This window comes from Vombatus ursinus, unplaced genomic scaffold (assembly GCF_900497805.2).
Source record: "Vombatus ursinus unplaced genomic scaffold, bare-nosed wombat genome assembly UNPS02014951.1, whole genome shotgun sequence".
Taxonomy (NCBI): Eukaryota; Metazoa; Chordata; class Mammalia; order Diprotodontia; family Vombatidae; genus Vombatus; species Vombatus ursinus.
In genome coordinates, this window is record NW_020954729.1 from 1,427,602 (window position 1) to 1,447,040 (window position 19,439).

Here is a 19,439-nt window from a genome sequence, read left to right on the forward strand (position 1 = left end):
GGGGAAAAAAAGATGAGCTGGTCAAGCGTAAGAGAAGACAGGTAGCCAGCCAGCTGAAGTGTTCTACCGGCACCTCATAACATCTGGAGAAAGTGAGCAAAGCCTCTGGCATATTGGATAGACTCCTTATGGTAAACTGATAGGATAGCATAGACAAAGTGATACAGAATGGGAAGGCAGGGGTGTTCTGTTGGCAGGAACTCTTGAATCAATGAAGACCCATTTGAGTATTTGAGTTGTGTGGAAGAGAGATCAGATTTGTTCTATTTGGTTCCAGAGGGTAGAACTTGGACCAATCAATGGACATTGAAAAGGAAGATTTCAGCTTAATAAAAGGAAAAACTTCCTAACAATTTGTTTGTCCAGTCTTTTTTAAGTCATGTCTGACTCTTTGTGCCCTCATTTGGGATTTTCTTAGCAAAGATATTGCAGCAATTTGCCATTTCTTTCTCCAGATCATTTTATAGATGAGGAAACTGAGGCAAACAGGGTGAAGTGATTTGAGCAGGGTCACATAGCTAGTAAATGTCTGACAATCAGTAAGTGCCCTAACAATTGGATCTGTCAGAAAGTGGAATGGAGACCTCTGGACAAGATGGATGCCTGAACACAGGCAGATCACCCAGGTCCCACATACATACTCCAGCAAAAACCTGGAAATTCTCACTAGCGTGAATAAGCACCAAAAAATTCAATGAGAAACTATAAGTGACTTCTTTCACCCCAGAATTGTATAAACAGTTTGACAAAATCCCACGGGCAATAGAAAAGAGGGCCACTAGCAATGTCAGTGCAAGAGCAGGCAAATAAGTCTGGAGCCATCCAGGAGACCAGCAACAGGCCAGAGACAGCTGGAGCATGAAGGGCTCTGTGTCCACAGGCAAGAGTTGAGGGCTCCACTGAGAAAGCCCTAGCTCAGCCAGAAAGCCTCAGGGAAGTCATAACTCTCCAAGACATTGGAGACATTGGAAACCCAAGGAGTAGTAGAGGCAAGTGTGATCTTGTTAGTGGCAGTGCTGAGATCAGAATGCCCAGGTACCACCCAGGGCCTCTGAAGTCACTAATACTCCATTATGAAACTCCATAGTGGTTCCTGAGGATCTAGTCAGTCAATAAGTATTTAGTAAGCATCTACAGATAATGATCTAATGCTGATGTTCTAATAAGAGAAGAAACAAATGCTTCTTCAGAAACTTAATGTTTTCAAAGGCAACTGAGGGAGTTAAATGAGAAAAACAGAGGCCCTGGGGGTGACCCACTCGTGTAGAAAGGAGGAAAAAGTGGGTATAACTTGCTGTATCTCATAATTCAGGTCCATGAGAGGAGAATACAGATATGGAGGAAGGAGTGGGGGAAGTGGGAGTCAAATGGACTGAAACAGACAAAGGAGGGTTGAACACACACACACACACACAGGTCAAATTATATCAAACTCAACAGGGGAAAAAAGAAAAGGGAATAGAGGTTAAGTGGTTAATGTTGTTGAATCATTTTTCAGTTGTGTCTGACTCTTTGTGACCCCATTTGGGTTTTCTTGGCAGAGATACTGGAGTGATTTTGCCATTTCCTTCTCCAGCTCATGTTATAGATGAGGAAACTGAGGTAAACAGAGTAAAGTGACTTGCCCAGGGTCCCATAGCTAGTAAGTATCTAAGGCCAGATCTGAACTCAGGAAGATGAGTCTGCCTGACTCCAGGCCCAGTGCTCTATCCACTGCAGTGCCACCTAGCTACCCCAGGAAGATAATACCAGGGAGCTAACAGTCCCAAGCAAGACAAGCTTCCCATTCCCAAGGGGACATGAAAAGGGTGAAAAAGGGGGCAGCTAGGTGGCTCAGTGGATAGAGCACCAGCCCTGAAGTCAGGAGGACCTGAGTTCAAATCCGGCCTCAGACCAAACACTTGACACTTACTAGCTGTGTGACCCTGGGCAAGTCACTTAACCCCATTGCCTAGCCAGAAAAAAAAAGGGTGAAAAAAGAAAGAAAGCTGAAAAATTAGAATACAATGGAGAGTAGCTTAAAAACTGTAATATATGAATGGAATGAAATATAATCACACCATAAAAAATGACAAGAAATGTGAGGGATTGTCTGATGTTGGCTACTGCCACGTGAAGGTTGTGGCAAGATGGGGTAGGAACAAGATATTAGGAAGTAACCGGAGCTCACGCTCCCGAGGCAGGGGCTGTGCTAGGCGGAGTTGTGGTGAACTGGGATGGGAACTGGATACGGAGGAGTAACCGGAGCTCACGCTCCCGAGGCAGTGGGCAGTGCTATGTGGAGCTGTGATAAGCTGGGGAAGGAACAGGATACAAGGAAGTAGCCAGAGCACATGCTCCTGAGGCAGAGGGCTGTGCCACGTGGGAGTGGGACGGCAGAGAACGAGTTCCCTTTGTCTAGTCCTCTCCCTAGGTGCAGCGTTAACCCCAGACGTCTCCTTCCTGTGTCCAAACCTGACTTCCTGGGTCACGTACTCTCCCTTTGTGTAGCACTGACCCCATACGCCTCCTCCTGGTATCTGGGCCTGACTTCCTCTGTCACGTACTCTCCCTTTGTCTATGCACTAACCCCAGACATCCCCTTCCGGTATCTGATCCTACAATCAATGACTAGTAGGCGGGCTGAGGAGGAGGGGCTAAGAAGGGACTTAAGGAACAGTAGGGATCGGAGCTCGCTCTCTCTTGCTCCTGCTCTCTTGCTCTGGCTTTCCTGCTTGGCCTTGCTGTGATGGCCTCTGAATAAAGCTCGAGTGTTTGCACCTCCTGATCGGCTCATCTCTGTGTTTATCCGGGTGGGCACCGAAGACTGGTAAGTAGTATGACCCCGGAAGCCTGCTCCTTATAGGAGGAGAGTGCACGGCGCGACCGGCACAAAGAAAAGACAATTTCAAAGAATCCTATGTAGTATGAACAAATGCAAAGCGAGAGCAAAGAGAAAAATGTACATGAAGAAAACAACATTGTATAAACAAGTGGCTTTGACTTAAGAGCATTGGATCAATGCTATCTACTAGCCAGGATTCCAGGAAACCGATGATGATGCACGTTAACTACCTCCTGACAGAAAGATGATGGACTCAGGGTACGGAAAGAAACTGATATTTTGGGACATGATCACTGCATGGGTTTGTTTTGTTTGACTATGTTATTTGTTCCAAGGGGTTTTTTTTTTTCCCTTTCTAGTTTTTTGTTTGTTTGTTGAGGAGGGAGGTCGGGAACATGGGGAGAGAGGGAATTAGCAATTTTCAGTAATGTAAAAAAAGGGACACAAACATTTTTAATACACAGAAGAGAACTGAAATTTTGGAAAGAAGTACAGGCAAGCAGGACAGTTTTGAAAGTAATGTGTGGATTTACTGTTTCCTGTAAAAAACCATACAGTTGCTATGAAATGGAGATTCAGGGTTTGATATACAATCCTCTACGTGTATATGGAAATATTCTTTTTTGGTGTTTAAGTCAAGAATAATAAAAATAAAATCAATTTTTAAAAAGGGGAATAGGCACCCTTGAGAAGTAGTGAGTTCCCAGGGGAGCCTAGATGGCCACTTGCCAGGGATCTTGTAGAAGGGATTCTTGCTCAGGGAGAAATTGGACTAGAAGACCTCAGAGGTTCCTTCTGACATGTTTTGTTTCTCTAGAGATGCAAGACAACTGGAAACCACAGTTACTACCATCCCCACCCCCTACCCCCAATTCTTCACCTCTACCCTCTGAAACACTTGTTTCCACCTTTCGCCACCTCCTCCATCCTTGCCATGGACCACGGGAGCCATCAACAGTGATCTACAGCTGAAGAAGTCTCAGATCACCCTGATTAGCAAATGTGAGGACAGGGAGAGTCGCTGTCACTAGAGCGATTCCATTAGATTTAATTCAGCCAAAATTCTTTTGTTTCAGCTAAGGTGCTGGAGATAAAACTGTGAAAAACAACCCAGTCTCTGTCTTGCTCACACAGAGCTTACAATTTGGTTGGAATAATGAGTATAAGAGGAATCCAAGTGCCCTCAGATTGGGGTGGGAGGAAGCATCTCTACCTAGACATTTCCGAGAGAGTTTCATGGAGGTGGTGGCAGCTAAATTGTCTTCAGGAAAGAAAAGAGATGGGCTGGAGGGTAGCATGGTGGGGCAAGTATGGGGCAGGAAGGCTAGAAAGACACATTGAAGCCAGATTGTGGAATGCCTTAAGAAACCAAGAAGATGTGCTCCTGGGAAGGCCAACCATGTTTCTCCACTGAAACACTGTTATACTTGATGGTCAAGGTATATCTAGTACAACGCTATCATCCCTTTGGGACATTCTGCATTCTTTCCTCATGGGAGGCAGCCTGGGAAGCCCACCACAGCTGAGCAGAACCTGGCCCACTAGATTCCAAGCCAACTTTGGCAATGCAATATGTACAAGTTAAAGCCTGCCTGTGTAGTGCTTATCACATTAAACACACAGCATCTCTTTGTGGGAAGACTGGAGGAAGAACTTGGGTTCCTTTTTTGGAGATGAAGAAACCAATGCCCTGAGCTATCTCGAGGCAATCAGCAGACTTGCTCGAGCTGAGTCCAGTGGAGCCCAAGCTCTCTTGTGGCCCCCTCCTGGAGGTAAGCCGTCATCCCATCTCCTCTAACAGGGAGCATTCATTATGCAATTGTTTCATTATGGCTGCCTGCTTTTGATTTTCATTACTAACTTGGAGACTGCATTCATTATTGTGGTTTAGTAGCCCTCCACCCAGGACCTTTTCACAGCTATCAACTGCTCAGAGAAAGATAAAGTTCTTTCAGGCTAAGCCCACTGTGGGAGGCCATTTTATTCTGATTACTGTTATTACTGCCTTCTTTCTGAGGCTGGAGGCACTGATGTAAACAGTTTCATTGATTGCACTGCTCTGTGTACTACAGCTGTCCATGCCCTGTACATACACCCACCTTCAGAGTTTTGAGGCACAGGCTGAAGAAGCAGAGCCCACCCATGGCTCTCCCAGCAAGCTTGGTTCCTGTGTACAGAACATAGAGCTGCTATGATGCCTACCTGCTCAGAGGGGAATTCAACACCCACCCACCCACGCGTGCCAGCCCCCAAAGCAGGTATATCGAAAGGCACAAGGTGAGAACTAACCCACTTGATGGAAGATCCTACTAGCTCAGGGCTTCTTTACCTTGGTTGTGCCAAGGCCTCCAGGAACAATCTAGTGACATTTATGGACCTCTTCTCAGAATTAATGATTTCAAGTGTATCAAATAAGATACATAAGATTACAAAGAAAACCAATTCCATTGAAATAAAATTGGCAAAACATTGAGAAAATTCCTGGACCCGAGGTTAAGAATACCTTGGGAGCTAGGTGGTGAAGTGGTGAGAGAGGGCTGGACCTGGAGTAAGGAAGACCTGAGTTCAACTCTGGTCTCAGACCTTTACTAGCTGTGGGACTAGTCAGCAAGTCATTTAACTTGTCTGCTTCCGTATCCTCAACTGTAAAATGGAGATAATACTAACACCTGGGTTGTTATGAGACGTGGATGAGACAATATTTGGAAAGCACTCAGCAGAATGCCTGATTTATAGTAAGGAGCTTAGTAAATGCTAGGTACCTTCCCCCCTTCCCACTTACACCAAGGTGAGGGACAGACCATCTTTCATACATTGGCCCAGAATGCCAGTTTCCTGCTCATATCTTGGTTTGCTTAGGGTTGCTCTGGGCTGCCCACACCTCTGGAACAGACCACCAGCATCCAAGGTGTGAAAGTCACCAGAGACTGGTTCCCATTTCGTCCAATGAGGCAGGGCCTAGCTATTTGATTGACAGTGCTGTTGGTTTTTAATATTTTTTTTGCACAGAAACATATTAAATTTGACAGCATACAAACTGCTAAACTCATTACTTGTGAGGAGACAGGGAGAGAAAACATTCTATCTTGTTGCTCCAGGCTCCAGTGAAATCCTATTACTGGATGTACAGAGGAAACCAAGATGAGCTGAGTTTAAAATGATGTCAGATCAAGTCGGCTCCCAGTAACAATTTCTCTATCCGCAGTTTCACACATCAATGTTCCCACTGCTGCTAATTCACAGAACAAAGGGGGCAGGACCAGGTGTGCTTGGGCTTGGGGATGCAAGCTCTGAAATGACTGGTGATTGAGAGGCATAGCGACCCTGGGTTCTTCCAGGGTATTTGTGCTTGGGGGCATTCAAAATGGGCAGCTCCAATCACATGCACAGATGCAAAGAGGAATGACTAACAATTGATCCCTTAGTTGGCAGTTGTGGGGCGGGGTGAGAAGGAGGGTAGTGATGGAGGCTATTTTGAGTCCATATCTTGATCTGTGTTCAAGTGTTGTCTCCCATTCCCACTGCCTGTGTGACCCTGGGCAAGTCGTTTTAACTTCTCGGTGCTGTGCACAAATCTCTAACATATGAGATGCAAAGGAGGTGCCAGCTTGGTAGTTTTCTCATCTAAGAGATCTCTACAGCAATAAAATTACAGATCCAGTCCCTATCCTATCTTTGTAAGCCAGAGACTGACCACCCACAGGCAAAGGAAACTAAAACCTCACTAATTTGGAAGAGTAGGGATGTGGGGGGTTTTGGGAGGGGGGCGCTGAGGGATGAGGAGAGGCAAGTCGGAGAGTGAAAAATTTAAATTGGAGAAGATGCTAAAAGGAGTTGGTAGTTTTATTCTTGTCAAACGGTATAATTGATGAATAGTCAGAAAGGTTATCAATACAATTAGTGGAGCTCATGAAAGAATGCCATTTCACAAAAGAATGCCAAACACACAAGAATTAGTAGGAGCAGAAGTTGAAGGCATTTGTAAAGGAAATTTATTGAGCCCTTCTTTTGGAAATGTTAATGATTTTAGACTGGATTTCTCTTATTCCTGAGCATGACCCTAAAAAAGAAGTCCCAGATGGAAAAAATATGCATTTCAGACTCTTGATTCTCTAATAATCATGAATGCTATGAATTATCACATGTTCCAAATGAGTGTTATCCAAATTAATGAGGTTTTACTGTAGCTACATGCAATCTGATTGCATGACTTGAAAATTAGCTAATTATACTGATCAGTGCAGTTCCGTGAGGAGGGTTTGCTTGTTTTTTTAACAGGCATAATCCTGAAAAGGAGTATTATTACTTAGGCTGAAAAAATAATGGAGATCGGCTCTTTTCCTAGCCAGTCTTTTTACTTCAAACCTGAGTATGGATTTGCAGATAGTCTAAAGTGCCAATCACACACACGCGCGCGCACACACACACACACACACACACACGCTATTCTAGCATTTCCATATGAAAGACAGAGACTGGGTGTAGAAGACATTCCTTTCTAGACATGAGAACACCCAAAGGTGACCTTTATTGTCAGCCATCATGTGGTTAGAACCAACTCTTGGCTGTAGTTTTGAGAGGACCTCCATCCAGGGAAATAACCTGGCTGCAATGATAGAAAACAGAATCCTGATCCTATAAGCTGTCGGCCCTGCATTACTGATGATACCTGGCCTCCCACGGGCGCTGTGGGGAGGAATGAATCAGAATCTTATTTCCTAAGCACCCCATGGAACTGCCACTAACCGCCATGGAATCCCCAGGCAGAAAAGAAAGAGGAACGGTTGGCTTCCGCCCGCCCAAGCTTGTTTAATACTGCATTTCCATTAGTGTGGGCAATGGCCACTGCGGTGCTGAAAGGCTCTGCTCAGCACCACAGCCTGCATCTCTCCAGCTTCCATTACAAAAACTCTGGGGGACTGCTAGCCATTTTCCCTTTGGTTTTCAAAGGGTTTGAGGCTTAAAAACAAGTCCCAGCAATATGCTTATGAAGTTTTTCTAAGCTTGTAAAAAAAAAAAATGTAGAAATATAAACTGCAGCCTAAATTCCTAGCCTTCCTCCTCACACAGTTGAATAATCCTGGGGGTTTTGCCCCAAAAGAGCATCGAGCAGTCCTCGCATTTCATCCGACTGCTGCCGCCCATGGAACGGGAGCCAAAGAGAGGAAAGCCAAGTGCCAAGGGGGAGTGTTGACCCCACGGGACACAAAGAAATGCGAAGGCTGGCCCCTATGTCTGGGGAGCTTTAGTCTATCCCAGAAAGGCCTTTGCGATGGAAAGAGGAGGGAGGGCTTTGACTACAAGACAGCTTTCACTGTAATTTCTTCTACTACTCTCAATTTCAGCATTCCCCTAAAACAGGGCCACTGGGTTGGAAGGTCTGCAAAGCCCCAGGGAGGTGGCACTGCTCCCTTTCCTGGGCCTTTCCTTTAAACTTCCTCACACCAAACACAAACCCAGCTACCAGGTGAAGGGTTAGAGGGATCTAGGCACATGGGGAACAACATAATATCACAATGAAAAACCCTCAAAACATGCCCCCTAGGAAGTGATCTCAGATAATCCCCCTAAAAAATATCATATCTAATAGACACCCATATCATCACATTTTTTAAAAAATGAATTTTAAGTAGACACTTGCAGATTTTTTTTTAACTTCAGGAATTGTATTTTTTAAAATCACCAATTTATATATAAATTCAAAGATTTGCCCCTTTTGATGACATTCTTTAGAAAAAATCAAAGTCCTTGAGAGTAAAGGCTGGTTGTTCTTATCTTTGCAATACTAGAACCTAGCACCATGCCTGGAACACGGTAAGCACTTAATAAATGCTGATTAATTGTTGTTTGTCTTAGTTTCCTCATCCGTAAAATGAACCAGAGAAGGAAATGGCAAACCACTCCAGCATCTTTGCCAAGCACCAAATGGGGTCATTGAAGAGTCAGATACAACTGAAAGACTAAACAACTGTCATTCCTTGGGAAATAAAGCAGAGGTCACCAATGCTTCTTCCTCACCTCTTTACCAACTTCTGGACATCAGTGGAAGAGGAAAAACCCTCCAAACAGTCATAAGTTGTTCTGCCAATTGGTTGACGGGCACTTGTCACGGGCCTCCAATGCTTTTCCTATTTTGGAGTGGGGGGTGGGGGTGGGGGCAGTAAGTAGGCTTGTCCCAGGGCCTGGGTTCTGGAAGCATACTTGGGTTTCACCAGGGCCCACAAATATAGCAACACAGAACGACAGGACTGTTAAGGGAAAAAAGGAGGGGGACTTCACAATTCCACATCCCAGCCCTGTTTTTCTATTTTATGTAATGAAATGTTTATGTTAGTTGATGATTGCTATGTTAATAATTTAAAAAGAAAAACAGAAAAGGAAAGGATTTTATTGTTTTTTAAAGAGCTCGTGAATAAGCATTTCGAAGGAGCACAGATTCAGCTGCCGGAGCTGGGAATTCCCGGCCTAACAGGGATCATCAGCTCCAAGGCTTTCATTATACACATAAGGAAAGTGAGCCCAGAGAGGGTCAGTAACTAACCCAGGGTCACACAGGCAATAAATGCCAGAACTAGAATTTGACTCCAGATTGTCTGCCTAAAAGTCCAGTCCTCTTTCCAGTTGGCCACACGGTCTCTCATATTAGTAGTTAGATGGACGAGAGGCACGGAATAAGCATTGAGACAGCGCCTACTATGCCCTTTTACAAATAGCTCATTTAATTCATTTAATTCATTGGTTAGCTAGCCAGGTATCTCCGCCTTCCTCCTGTACAGAAGGCTACCTGGGGAGTGGTAGAGCCTGAGCAGCCCAAGATGACTTTGAAAAATTAGACAAGTGGATCAAACTGGAGATCATCTCTCTCCCAGGCATTCTGATAGGCAAGGGAGGCAGCTCACAAGATTGGATTCCAACAGACTGAAATTAGTATCCAGGATGTACAAGCTAGTCCTATTCACAGATGGTATGAAGCTAAGAGGGAAAGCAAACAGAGAGGCAGCACGATGAAGGAAAAAGAACACTAATGCTATTTGGCACCTGGCTCTGCCCCAGGTGACCTTGGGCCAAAGGCCAACTATCTGTGTGACCTTGGGCAAGTCACCTCAATTCTGTGTCTTGGCTTCCTCATATCTAAAATGGAGTATTGAATTAGATGATTCAAAGGCCCCTCCTAGATCTAAATCTATGATCATATGATCAGGTCTCAGTTTCCCCACCTGTAAAATGAAGAGGTTGAACTAGATGATCACTAAGTTCCTTCCCTTGCACCTCTACTGTTTTATGGCCCTGTGATTTTGATGGCAGATCAAAGAATTGGGATTCAAAAAAATCCTAGACTGATGACTGAGGAAGTTGGATAGCAATAAATATGGAGTTCTCCAGTAATGTCATCCTCCCATGACTCATGGTGGTGTGGAGGTAACTCTGGCCTCCCCAAGGCAATGCCAGCAGAGCACACCCAGTGATGGACTGCCTGGTGGAGGAGCAAAGAGCTGGCCACAGCAAGATAAACGTGGGGGCCACAGACACTCTTGGGGACAATCTATGAAGTCATAGAGGAGTTGCAATTTATGCCAGTAGAAGGAATACCCACAATGACCAAAGCATACATGCTTGATTTTTTGGAATAAATGAAACATTCTTTGCTTGGGTTAAGAAAAAATGCCCGAGCATAAGATGGAAGAAATGGGGTGAGAAAGCAGGTGACAGGGAGAAAGCCCTAGAAGCTTTAGGGGCCTGCAAACTCAGGAGCAAGTCAGACATGTGGCATGTGGCATCAAGGAGAGCTAAGGAGATGTTGGGGGCATCAACAGAAGAGAGCCAAAGTAAGATGGGTAGTAGCCCCCCACTGTTCTCTACCCTGGTCCAGCCCCAGCTGCAGGAGCACTCCATCCAATTCCGGGCATTACGCTTCATAAGGCACACCGGCAAGGTAGAACACTCCACAGCATGGTAACCAGAATGCTGAAAGGCTGCCATGGCACTGCCTCATGCTATATGAGCAGCAGTTGAATGAACTGGCTCTATTCAGCCTAGAGAAGAAAAAAACTTAGGTGGGGAGTAGGAAAGAATGACCCACAATCCTCCAGTATTTCCAGGGTTGTCCTATAGAAACCCTATTTATGTTTTGTTTAAGTCTAGTAGAAAGGGAACATGGTAGAGACAGTGAGCTGTCTTTGAACCAGGAAAACCTGGTTTCAAGTCCTGCCCCTGTCACACACTGGCTGTGTGACCCTGGGAAAATTACTCCTCTCAGTAACCTAGGTAACTAAGACTGTAAGTTGCAGAGGTGGCAGTGAACTGCACTGATGGAGGGAGTTTCCTCACCTGGGAGTTCCCTATGCCAATGAAATCACAAGTCTCTATCCTCAACCCTGGAAAGCTGAACTCAAAGCAAGAGGCAAAAAAAGTTTCAGAGGAGCAGATTTCAGCTCACCATGAGGAAACACTTAGAATCTAAGCAGTCCATTTGGGGAATGGGTCCCAGGGTTACCCAGCAGCACCCAAAGCCTTACAGGGGAGATTAGAGGCCCACCTTTGGTGGATGTTCCAGAAAAGATTCCTGCTCAGGCAGGGGTTGGAGCCAGATGTTTTTTGAGGGGCTGCCTGATGTGTAATATAGAATCACAGAATCCCAAAGCTGTTCAGATATGGGACTCTGGATGTCCAGATGATGGGGTCAGCTCCCTTACTTCCCAGGAAGCCTCCTCTCTAGGCTCAGTCAGGCACCTCATTCTAACGACTGCACTGACTACCATCAATAGCAAGGGGCACCAGTGCAGAACGAGTGTGTGGTTCTGGGCAAATCCAGTCCTACCCCCAGGAAACAGAACCCTCAAGCCCAAGTCCTCCTAATGATACCATTAGCAACATTACCTTCATATATGGACAGCCCGGTGTCAGTTCAGAGAGGTGGGTGTTACTGTGCAATCTGTCACAATGCAGGTCCAATCTTTGCCAGGGTAATGGATTTCTCACACCTCCATTCCAGATGTGTGATATCCAATTGATGGGGAGTGGGCTGGGCTAATGGCTGTGTCAGGATGCAGCACCAATAAGAGGGCTGAGGAAGGCAGGCGGAGACTGCTGTTGCTAGGGCAAATCAGGTACTGAACTTTGGGGGGCCCTAGGATTACTGTGGGGGTTGGGATGTGATTAAGGGAAACAGTGGGGAGTTATGGGAAGATGGTAGCGCGTTAGGAGCCACGGGAGTCCACAATCCTGACAAACACTCCAGGAAATGTCTAAAAATGCACCAGAAGGAGCAAAGAGAAAGACAACCAAAGAGAATCAGCTATAACTCATTAATCCAAAATAGGATCGTGTAAAAAGCCTGATCAGAGTGGAGACAAGCCAGGCAAACAATGGGAAGGAAATGGGAATTTACCCCCCACCCCCAGCCCCAGCCCCTCTGGCTGGGTCTGGCCCTCTAGGGACTTCCCCTTTTACAGATACACTTAGTGATCACAGAAAACGACTGTTACCACAGTGATTTGGAGAGAGAGGGGGGCAGTGAGCTCCCAGTCACTCCCCCTCATCTGGGGTTCTTCCGTGTTATTTCTAGGGATGACCCTGGTTCTATTCTATTGAATTTGACCTACTTTTTGTCCTTGCCCCTAATGTTCAAGTGAAAGGACGTTTGTGCACTTCAAGGAAAAGGGTCGGGTTATTTGAACACATGGCCTGGGCTGGCTCTTGGGGGCAAGTCCCCACAGCCTGCCCAAAGGACTCAACGCGCCCATCTTGGATACCCATTCTCCAGGGGGCCCATGAATCTGCTCCTCTCATTCTCTCTGCCTGTTTGAGGAGGCTGCTAGGCGGGGCAGTGTCTACAGCACTAGAGCTAAAATCAGGAAGACCCAGGTTCAAATTCAGTATCAGTATCACACTAGCTGTGTGACCATGGGCAAATCACTGTCTGCCTCGGTTTCCTCAACTGTAAAATAAAGATAATAGCACCTAGCTTACAAGGCTGTTGTGAAGATCACCTGGCTCCTACTAAGTGCTTTATGAATGCAAATTCCTCTCCCCTCTAAGCAAAGGATTCTTCTTCTTCTTCTTTTTTTTTTTTTTGGTCATAGCAAGGGACTTTTAAAAAGCTACTATGATGAAATTCTCTCTCGATGAGGGAAGTGAGGCTGTAGTGGCAGAGTTTAAACAGAAATAAGCAAACAATGGGACAACTAGATGGCGCATTTGATAGAGCACTGGCCCTGAATTCAGGAAGACCTGAGTTCAAATCCAACCTCAGACACTTGACACTTACTAGCTGTGTGACCCTGAGCAAGTCGCTTCACCCCATTGCCTCGCGCAAAAGAAAAAAAAAAAAAAACAAACAAGACACAAGAATGTATCACAGTCCAATTATTTGACTGAGCAGGGGTGAGAGACCACCATGTTTCCCCCTAAACAAGGGCTGTGTCCTCACAAGAGAGGTTCGAGTCCTCACAGGGAAGTGTAGGGGCGACACTGGGCCGTCTCGAACTGACAGGTTTTGGATTTAAGACGGCACTAACCTCTGAATTTCCCTCTGGATCCCTCTGGATTTCATCCTGGGCCACCTGGGAAGCCTCTGAATCACACAACTCACTGGGCTCTGGCTGCTGATTTGGGATGGTAGGAGAGGGGCTGGCCTCTGGGGTGTCTGGGAAATCCTGGCCCTGAGCATAGCTTGAGTGTTTGTTTCTGTCCTTCTCTAGATGGGACTGCCATGTAAATAAGGATAGGGCACCAACAATAAGCAGTGTTGCCCCCAGGAGGACCACCATGATTAGTGAAACATCTGCATCTTCACCGGGGTGCCCAAAGAAATGCAGTATGTTCGAGTAGCTTTTCCAGAACTCTGTTGATAAGCCAAAAGCAGAGGTATTCATGCCTCTAGTGAGATAGCTGGGAGGAAAAGGAGAGAAAGACACAATGGAACCCTTACAAAAACTACTCTTCTCTCCTCCCTGCCCACCCTGTCAGCTTCGGGCAACCAGTGATTCTCTAGAATGGGAGGCCTGCCTCCAGTCCTATGGGACCCCATAGTGGGAAGTGCTGGGGAGGACTGTCTAAGAAGCTGCAGGCTCATGACAAGAGGGCTTGCTGACTAAGAGGAAAAAAGCAGAAAACTCCCAAGGGAAATAAAGGCCCTGGAGTCAGGTGGGTAGAAGTTACAGGATCATTTCATCTATCTGCCTCCCAGCACTAAAATAGGGGGAGGCCGACTCATGCCTCACTTCCTTTACCCCTTCAGATTTTCCCACTTTCTAGGATCTAAGCCCACTCTTCCTATTCCCAGGACTCCTCCTGCTTGCAAGGCCCACCCCTGAGATGGTACATGCCACTAATTCTTTATCCTCAAATGCTTCTTGGGTTTCTTCAAAACTCAAGTTCGACGGTCTCTTAAAGCAATTCTTTCAGGAACTCACAAGAGTAGAAAGTGTTTAGAAGTGAAGCATTCCTGGTCCAGAGAAACACTGAAAGGGAAGAGGTACAATGAGGTTGGAGACTAAAGAATGGCTCGGAGGCCTTGCAAAGAACTGCCAGAGCAACAGGAGAGCACAGGGGCCAAGGTAGCAGCTGCCAACCGCCCCTAGACAGACCTCAGCACTTTCTGAATAGACTCTTCTCCACTTGGCAGGAACTGGAGGAGTGAATCTGACTTCGAATAAGGGACCAATGCTGCCCCCTACCAGGGCCATTCCTGAACTCAAGGGAGCTTACTTTGGGGAGGGGCAGCAGACATTCAAATATAAAGGCACTTAAAATCTTAATCATCAGTAAGAAAAATGGAGTAACCTCTGGGGCATCTCCCATGAACACAGGGGTTCTTAACCAAGAGTTCATGAACTTTGTTTTGAAAAATATTTTGCTAACTATATTTCAATATGATTTGTTTCCTTTGTAACCCTACATGTTTCATTCTACGCATTTAAAATCATGATTGTGTGAAGTGTTGGCTTCATTAGACTGCCAAATGGCCCATGATGCAAAAAAGAAAAGTCAAGAACTCTTGCATTAGCAGAAGCTTAGGGCAGGTTGTCTCTCTGGGGGCTTCTGGAGATAAAAGCAGAAACCGTCCCATGAGACAGCCCACTTGGGGGACATGATGTTGCTCTCAGTGAGATCTAATGACTGGGTTATATACCCTCTCGGGAACGTCCATGATGATGTGCGGGATAGAGTGACCGTGTCCGATATAAGAGTATCTTCATGGGTGGCGGGGCCCAGGCTAGGGTGGGGCTCTCTGGAAGGCTACAAACAGGTGCTGAATAATATCTGCTTTCCTGTTGCCTTTACACTCCCCTTCCCCAAAGGTTGCCTGGTTCTGGCCAAGCCCTGGGTGGGAGTGAGAAGGAAAGGGGAGAGAAGTACCTCCTCTTCTACTCAGTGGCAGAACTCCTAGCTCATCTGATTATTCATCCCATGCTTGGGTCCATGATCTATGGGGATGTCTTGGGTCACTTTTCTAGTCTTTGTCAGTGATAAGTCTGCTTGTACATTATAGGCCTGTCCACGTTCCAGTACTTTGGAGAATCGGGAAGATGCTTTAAAAACAGCCTTTGCCTTCCCCCGCCCCCAACCCAAGCATCCTTTGCAATGCCCTTCACATTCCCCACATCTAGCTCCAGGCCCTGATCTAGGAAATACTTACCACACTGCCTCTTCACTTAACTGTCATGGGGAAAAGCAGCAGCTTTGTAATGACCATTTGTACCCAGAGCCCAGATGTTTCTCCCTTCCAGAGTCTCCCCTCAATACAGCCCCCCCCTCGGAAGCCTGCTCAGAGGTGAAAAGTACTACTTGTCAATCACCGTCAACACTTTTCCTTTCTCCTCCTCGTGTGGTCCTTCATACCAAAGCAGAGTATACTGGGAGGAGTGTCCCCCCCAAAGGCAGGCAGGCAGGCAGGCAGTCAGCCAGGCAGCCAGCCAGTCAGCCAGCCAGCCCTCCAGCCCTCCAGGCCTTTCCCATGAATGGCAGGAAGCCAGCCTGCAGGTGGGAAAGGATAAGGACAGGAGAGAAGGAGAAAACCCACAAATTGTTATTCCCCTCTTTTTCTGTTCCCCTTGGGGTTGCTGTCCTTCCTTTAGAAGGAAATGACTGACATCTTTGACCTGAACAAGCATATTTTTTAAGGACTCAGGAACAGAAAGGTACCCTCACCAAGGCCTCTAGGCCAGAGCTGACTAGGAGGGGTCACCTTACATGAGACAGGTTTTCTTCTCACACTTCTCAGGATAACTCCTGCTTGGTATAGCCAGGTTCTTGCCTGTCCTGTTTAATCTCGAAAGCCGTGTCGTCAGAGGATGACTGTGCTGCTGCCTTGGGAGCCTCTTGGAGGAAGCAGATCGACAAATATGTGCCCATGTCCCACCTGCTTGGGAGGGCTCTGTGCTCCTTACTGTTTCCTTTGGGATCCAAAAAGACATGAAGCATAAACATCACCAGGAAATTTCAAATAACAAACCTGAGAGTCTAACTGCAATGAGAGAGTTGCCCTGGATGGGAGCAGGAAAGCAAGAATAGCATTGGATTTAGAGAGTCCTGGCGGAAGCAGAGCTCCCAACCAACCTCTGACATTGGTCATGGGCAGAGACTTAAGTCTCCATTTCTGTCACTGCAGAATGGGGATCATAATAAGCTATAGACCAAGGTTGCTGTGTAGATTAAATGAGATTTGTGTGTATAATAATATCCATTATATTAAAATATAATAAACACACAAATCTCATTTCATATATATTAAATTTATTTCTCTTTATATAAATCACACACACACACACACACACACACACACACATATATATATATACACACACACATTTAAAATGCTTTTGCCAGAGAAAAGAAAGCAGAGCCAGAAGAATAATAAACAAAATGACTAAAAGAATATAAATCAAACCAACATTGAGAAGCAACAAAACTCTGCTCAGTCAATGTTAGTAATGTACCATTAAAATTAAAGAACATATCCCTCCCTTTGAATTAACAATGAGGAACTGTTTGGGGGGGAATACAGCTTGTTGGGAACTGTCTGCTGTTTCATAACAAAATGTATCAATCAATTTAAAAAATAAAAGGAAAAAAAGCCTCACAAACCTTAAAAGTCTCTCTATAAATGTCAGCTATTATTATATTATTACTTTCCATGTCCCTGCTGGGGAGCCAACCAGCCTTCAACTATAAATACATCATCAATAGGGGGTTGCCATAGCAACGATGAGGCAGTGGAAGGATCTTATAGGTCAGAATGCTGCTGAAGTCACACTTAGGTCATAGAGCGCAGAATGCTGGAGCTGGAAAAGAGCCTAGGGAACATCTAGACCGACCCTCATTTTACACATGGGGAAACTGAGACCATGAGAGGTTAGGAGCCTACATAATCAGAATGCTGAGCTTGAATTGAAAGGATCTGTTGTTCAAAATCCAATCTGTGTGGTTTGGTGTAAGGCACAACCTTCCTGGGGCTCAGTTTCCACACCCTAAAATGAGGAGGTTCAATTCAATGACCTTGGCAACTCCCACTATCAACAGGGAAGTGAGTCTCTATTTTAAGAGTCTGATTTTAAGTTGACTTGTCTCAGGTCACACAGGGCAAGTTAGTGGTCTCAACTTCCAAGCCAGGGTTCTTTCTGCTATGCCACCAACGCTGGTTAAAGGAACTTTTAACCCATGGGAGCAGAGGTAATGGCTGGAGAGTTGAGGAGGTCACAGGATCAGAGATCTGGACCTGGAAGGGACTCCAAAAGCCCCAGAGAGTGGAACATTCTCACTTTACAGTTGAGGAAACTGAGGCCCACAGAGGTTAAGTGATTTACCAGTGCTCTCACACACCTTAAGTAGCAGAGGTGAAATTTGAACCCAGAGCCTCGGAGATGAGAACCAGGATTCTGTTTCAGGAAGACCACCAACAAAGCCCTTTAAGCCCCACCCCACCTCTTTCCAAGGAAAGGAGGCCGTCAGTCCCAGCTCCGTATGCCCCCAACATCACATTACTCCTACCGCTTTTACTGCCATCCCTTAAAATGGACCATTTGATCAGACTCTAGAAACTTTTTAGTTGCCGAAAATCTACCCTTCTCGTGCTCCCCTCCCTCACTGTCCAGCCTTAAGTCTTCCATTCCTCCCCCAGTCACCCTAAAGAATAACCAGCAGCCTTCCCATCCCTGGATCCTACACCCTTCCCCGCCTTTCCGGCCCTTCCCGCCCCAGCCTCTCACCTATTCCTTCCAGAGCCCCGCCCCACCCTAGGCCCCGCCCTCTCCTTAACCTTTTCTTTCTCCTTGGAGGCGGGTACTACTTGCCTATCCAGCCTCCCCCAGCAGTCTGACTCCTCAGCTCCGGGTGGAAAAGACGTTATACTTGGAAACGCGAAGTTATTGGCTGCCTCGCCCCAGCGCCAGCCAATCAGAAGGCGAGGGTGGTACGGCACTCATAATCAACGGGCCTAGCCTTTGTGACTTCAGTGGCCGCAGGTGAGCAATAGCCCCAGCCTACCACTACCTGCCGGTCAATAAACCATCTAATATAAATATAAATAAATATTTAAAACAAAATCACAATAAAGCATCCACTATATGCCAGGCACAGTTCTAAGCACTGGGGATACAGAAAGGAGCAAAAGACAGTGCCTGCCTTCAAGGGGCTTACAATCTAATCTGGCACCTAAGGGTGAGTGGGAGAGGTGGATCAGGAAGGGGAAAAGTGGCCAGTGCCCCCCCAGTCTCCTCACCCTAACACACACACACACACATACACACACACACACACACACACAGAGTCCAGAGTCACAGTATTTCATGATTGAAGGGACCATGGGCAGAGGCAAAACACATGCCAATATAGAAGTCCATTCTACAAAATGCTCCACAAAAGGTCATATGGCTTCTTTTGAATACCTCTGTTCATGAGGAGCTCATCATTTGTGGGAGCACAGTATTCCACTTTGACCCAACTCTAACTGTTCAGAAGTTTTTCCTGACACCAAACAGAAACCTGCTCCCTGCCCCTTTCTATCATTGCTCTCAGAGCCCAGTAGAACCAGTATGATCCCTCTTCTACAAGAAGAAATCCCTCAAAGATTGGAAGGCAGACCTTCAAATCTCATCTGCCCACTGAGTCTTCTCTCTTCCAGACTAAACATGGAGTCCTCAAATGGCATATTATCCAGTCCCCTCCCCATCCCAGACCCCCGCCTGTACAAGTTGGCCAGCTTATCAAAGTCTTTCTGAAAATGGGGTGCCCTCAACTAAACACAATATTGCACCCATAGTTTGACCTGGATAGAAGACATTGGGACTTTTGCCCAGATGTAACCAGGCATTTTTTCACCCAGGGCAAATCCCACTAACCCCAGTCAATGCATCTAGGAGCCATAGGGCATGGCATAGGGAGAGCAGCTTTTCTCAAAATCTGCACCCCCCCTCCCCCTCTCCCCACATTCTCATGGAAGTTCTCAAAGACCAGTTTGCCATGGAGAAGCCTAGTAAAGGGTTATCATGGGAAAGAGGGGCTATAGGCTCATTGAGTCTGGCTCCAAATGATAGAACCAGGACCAATGACTGGAACTTAAGAGGAAATTGAGGCTTGAGGCAAGAAGGGATTTCTTAAATGCTGGCTCCCTGTG

The 19,439-nt window shown here is 46.1% G+C and overlaps 1 protein-coding gene across 1 annotated transcript in view; it reads right to left on the reverse strand.

The window, feature by feature from the left end:
- The window catches only part of FATE1 (fetal and adult testis expressed 1), a 62,476-nt gene extending 46,296 nt beyond the window's left edge, over window positions 1-16,180 (reverse strand). The window contains exons 1-3 of the mRNA XM_027845078.1: window positions 16,083-16,180; window positions 15,668-15,802; window positions 13,416-13,714 (exon numbers count right to left, since the gene is read on the reverse strand). Of these exons, the coding sequence (XP_027700879.1) occupies window positions 13,416-13,714; window positions 15,668-15,802; window positions 16,083-16,180 (532 nt within the window). The remainder of the gene's footprint in view (window positions 1-13,415; window positions 13,715-15,667; window positions 15,803-16,082) is intronic.
- Between the last annotated feature and the right edge of the window lie 3,259 nt (window positions 16,181-19,439).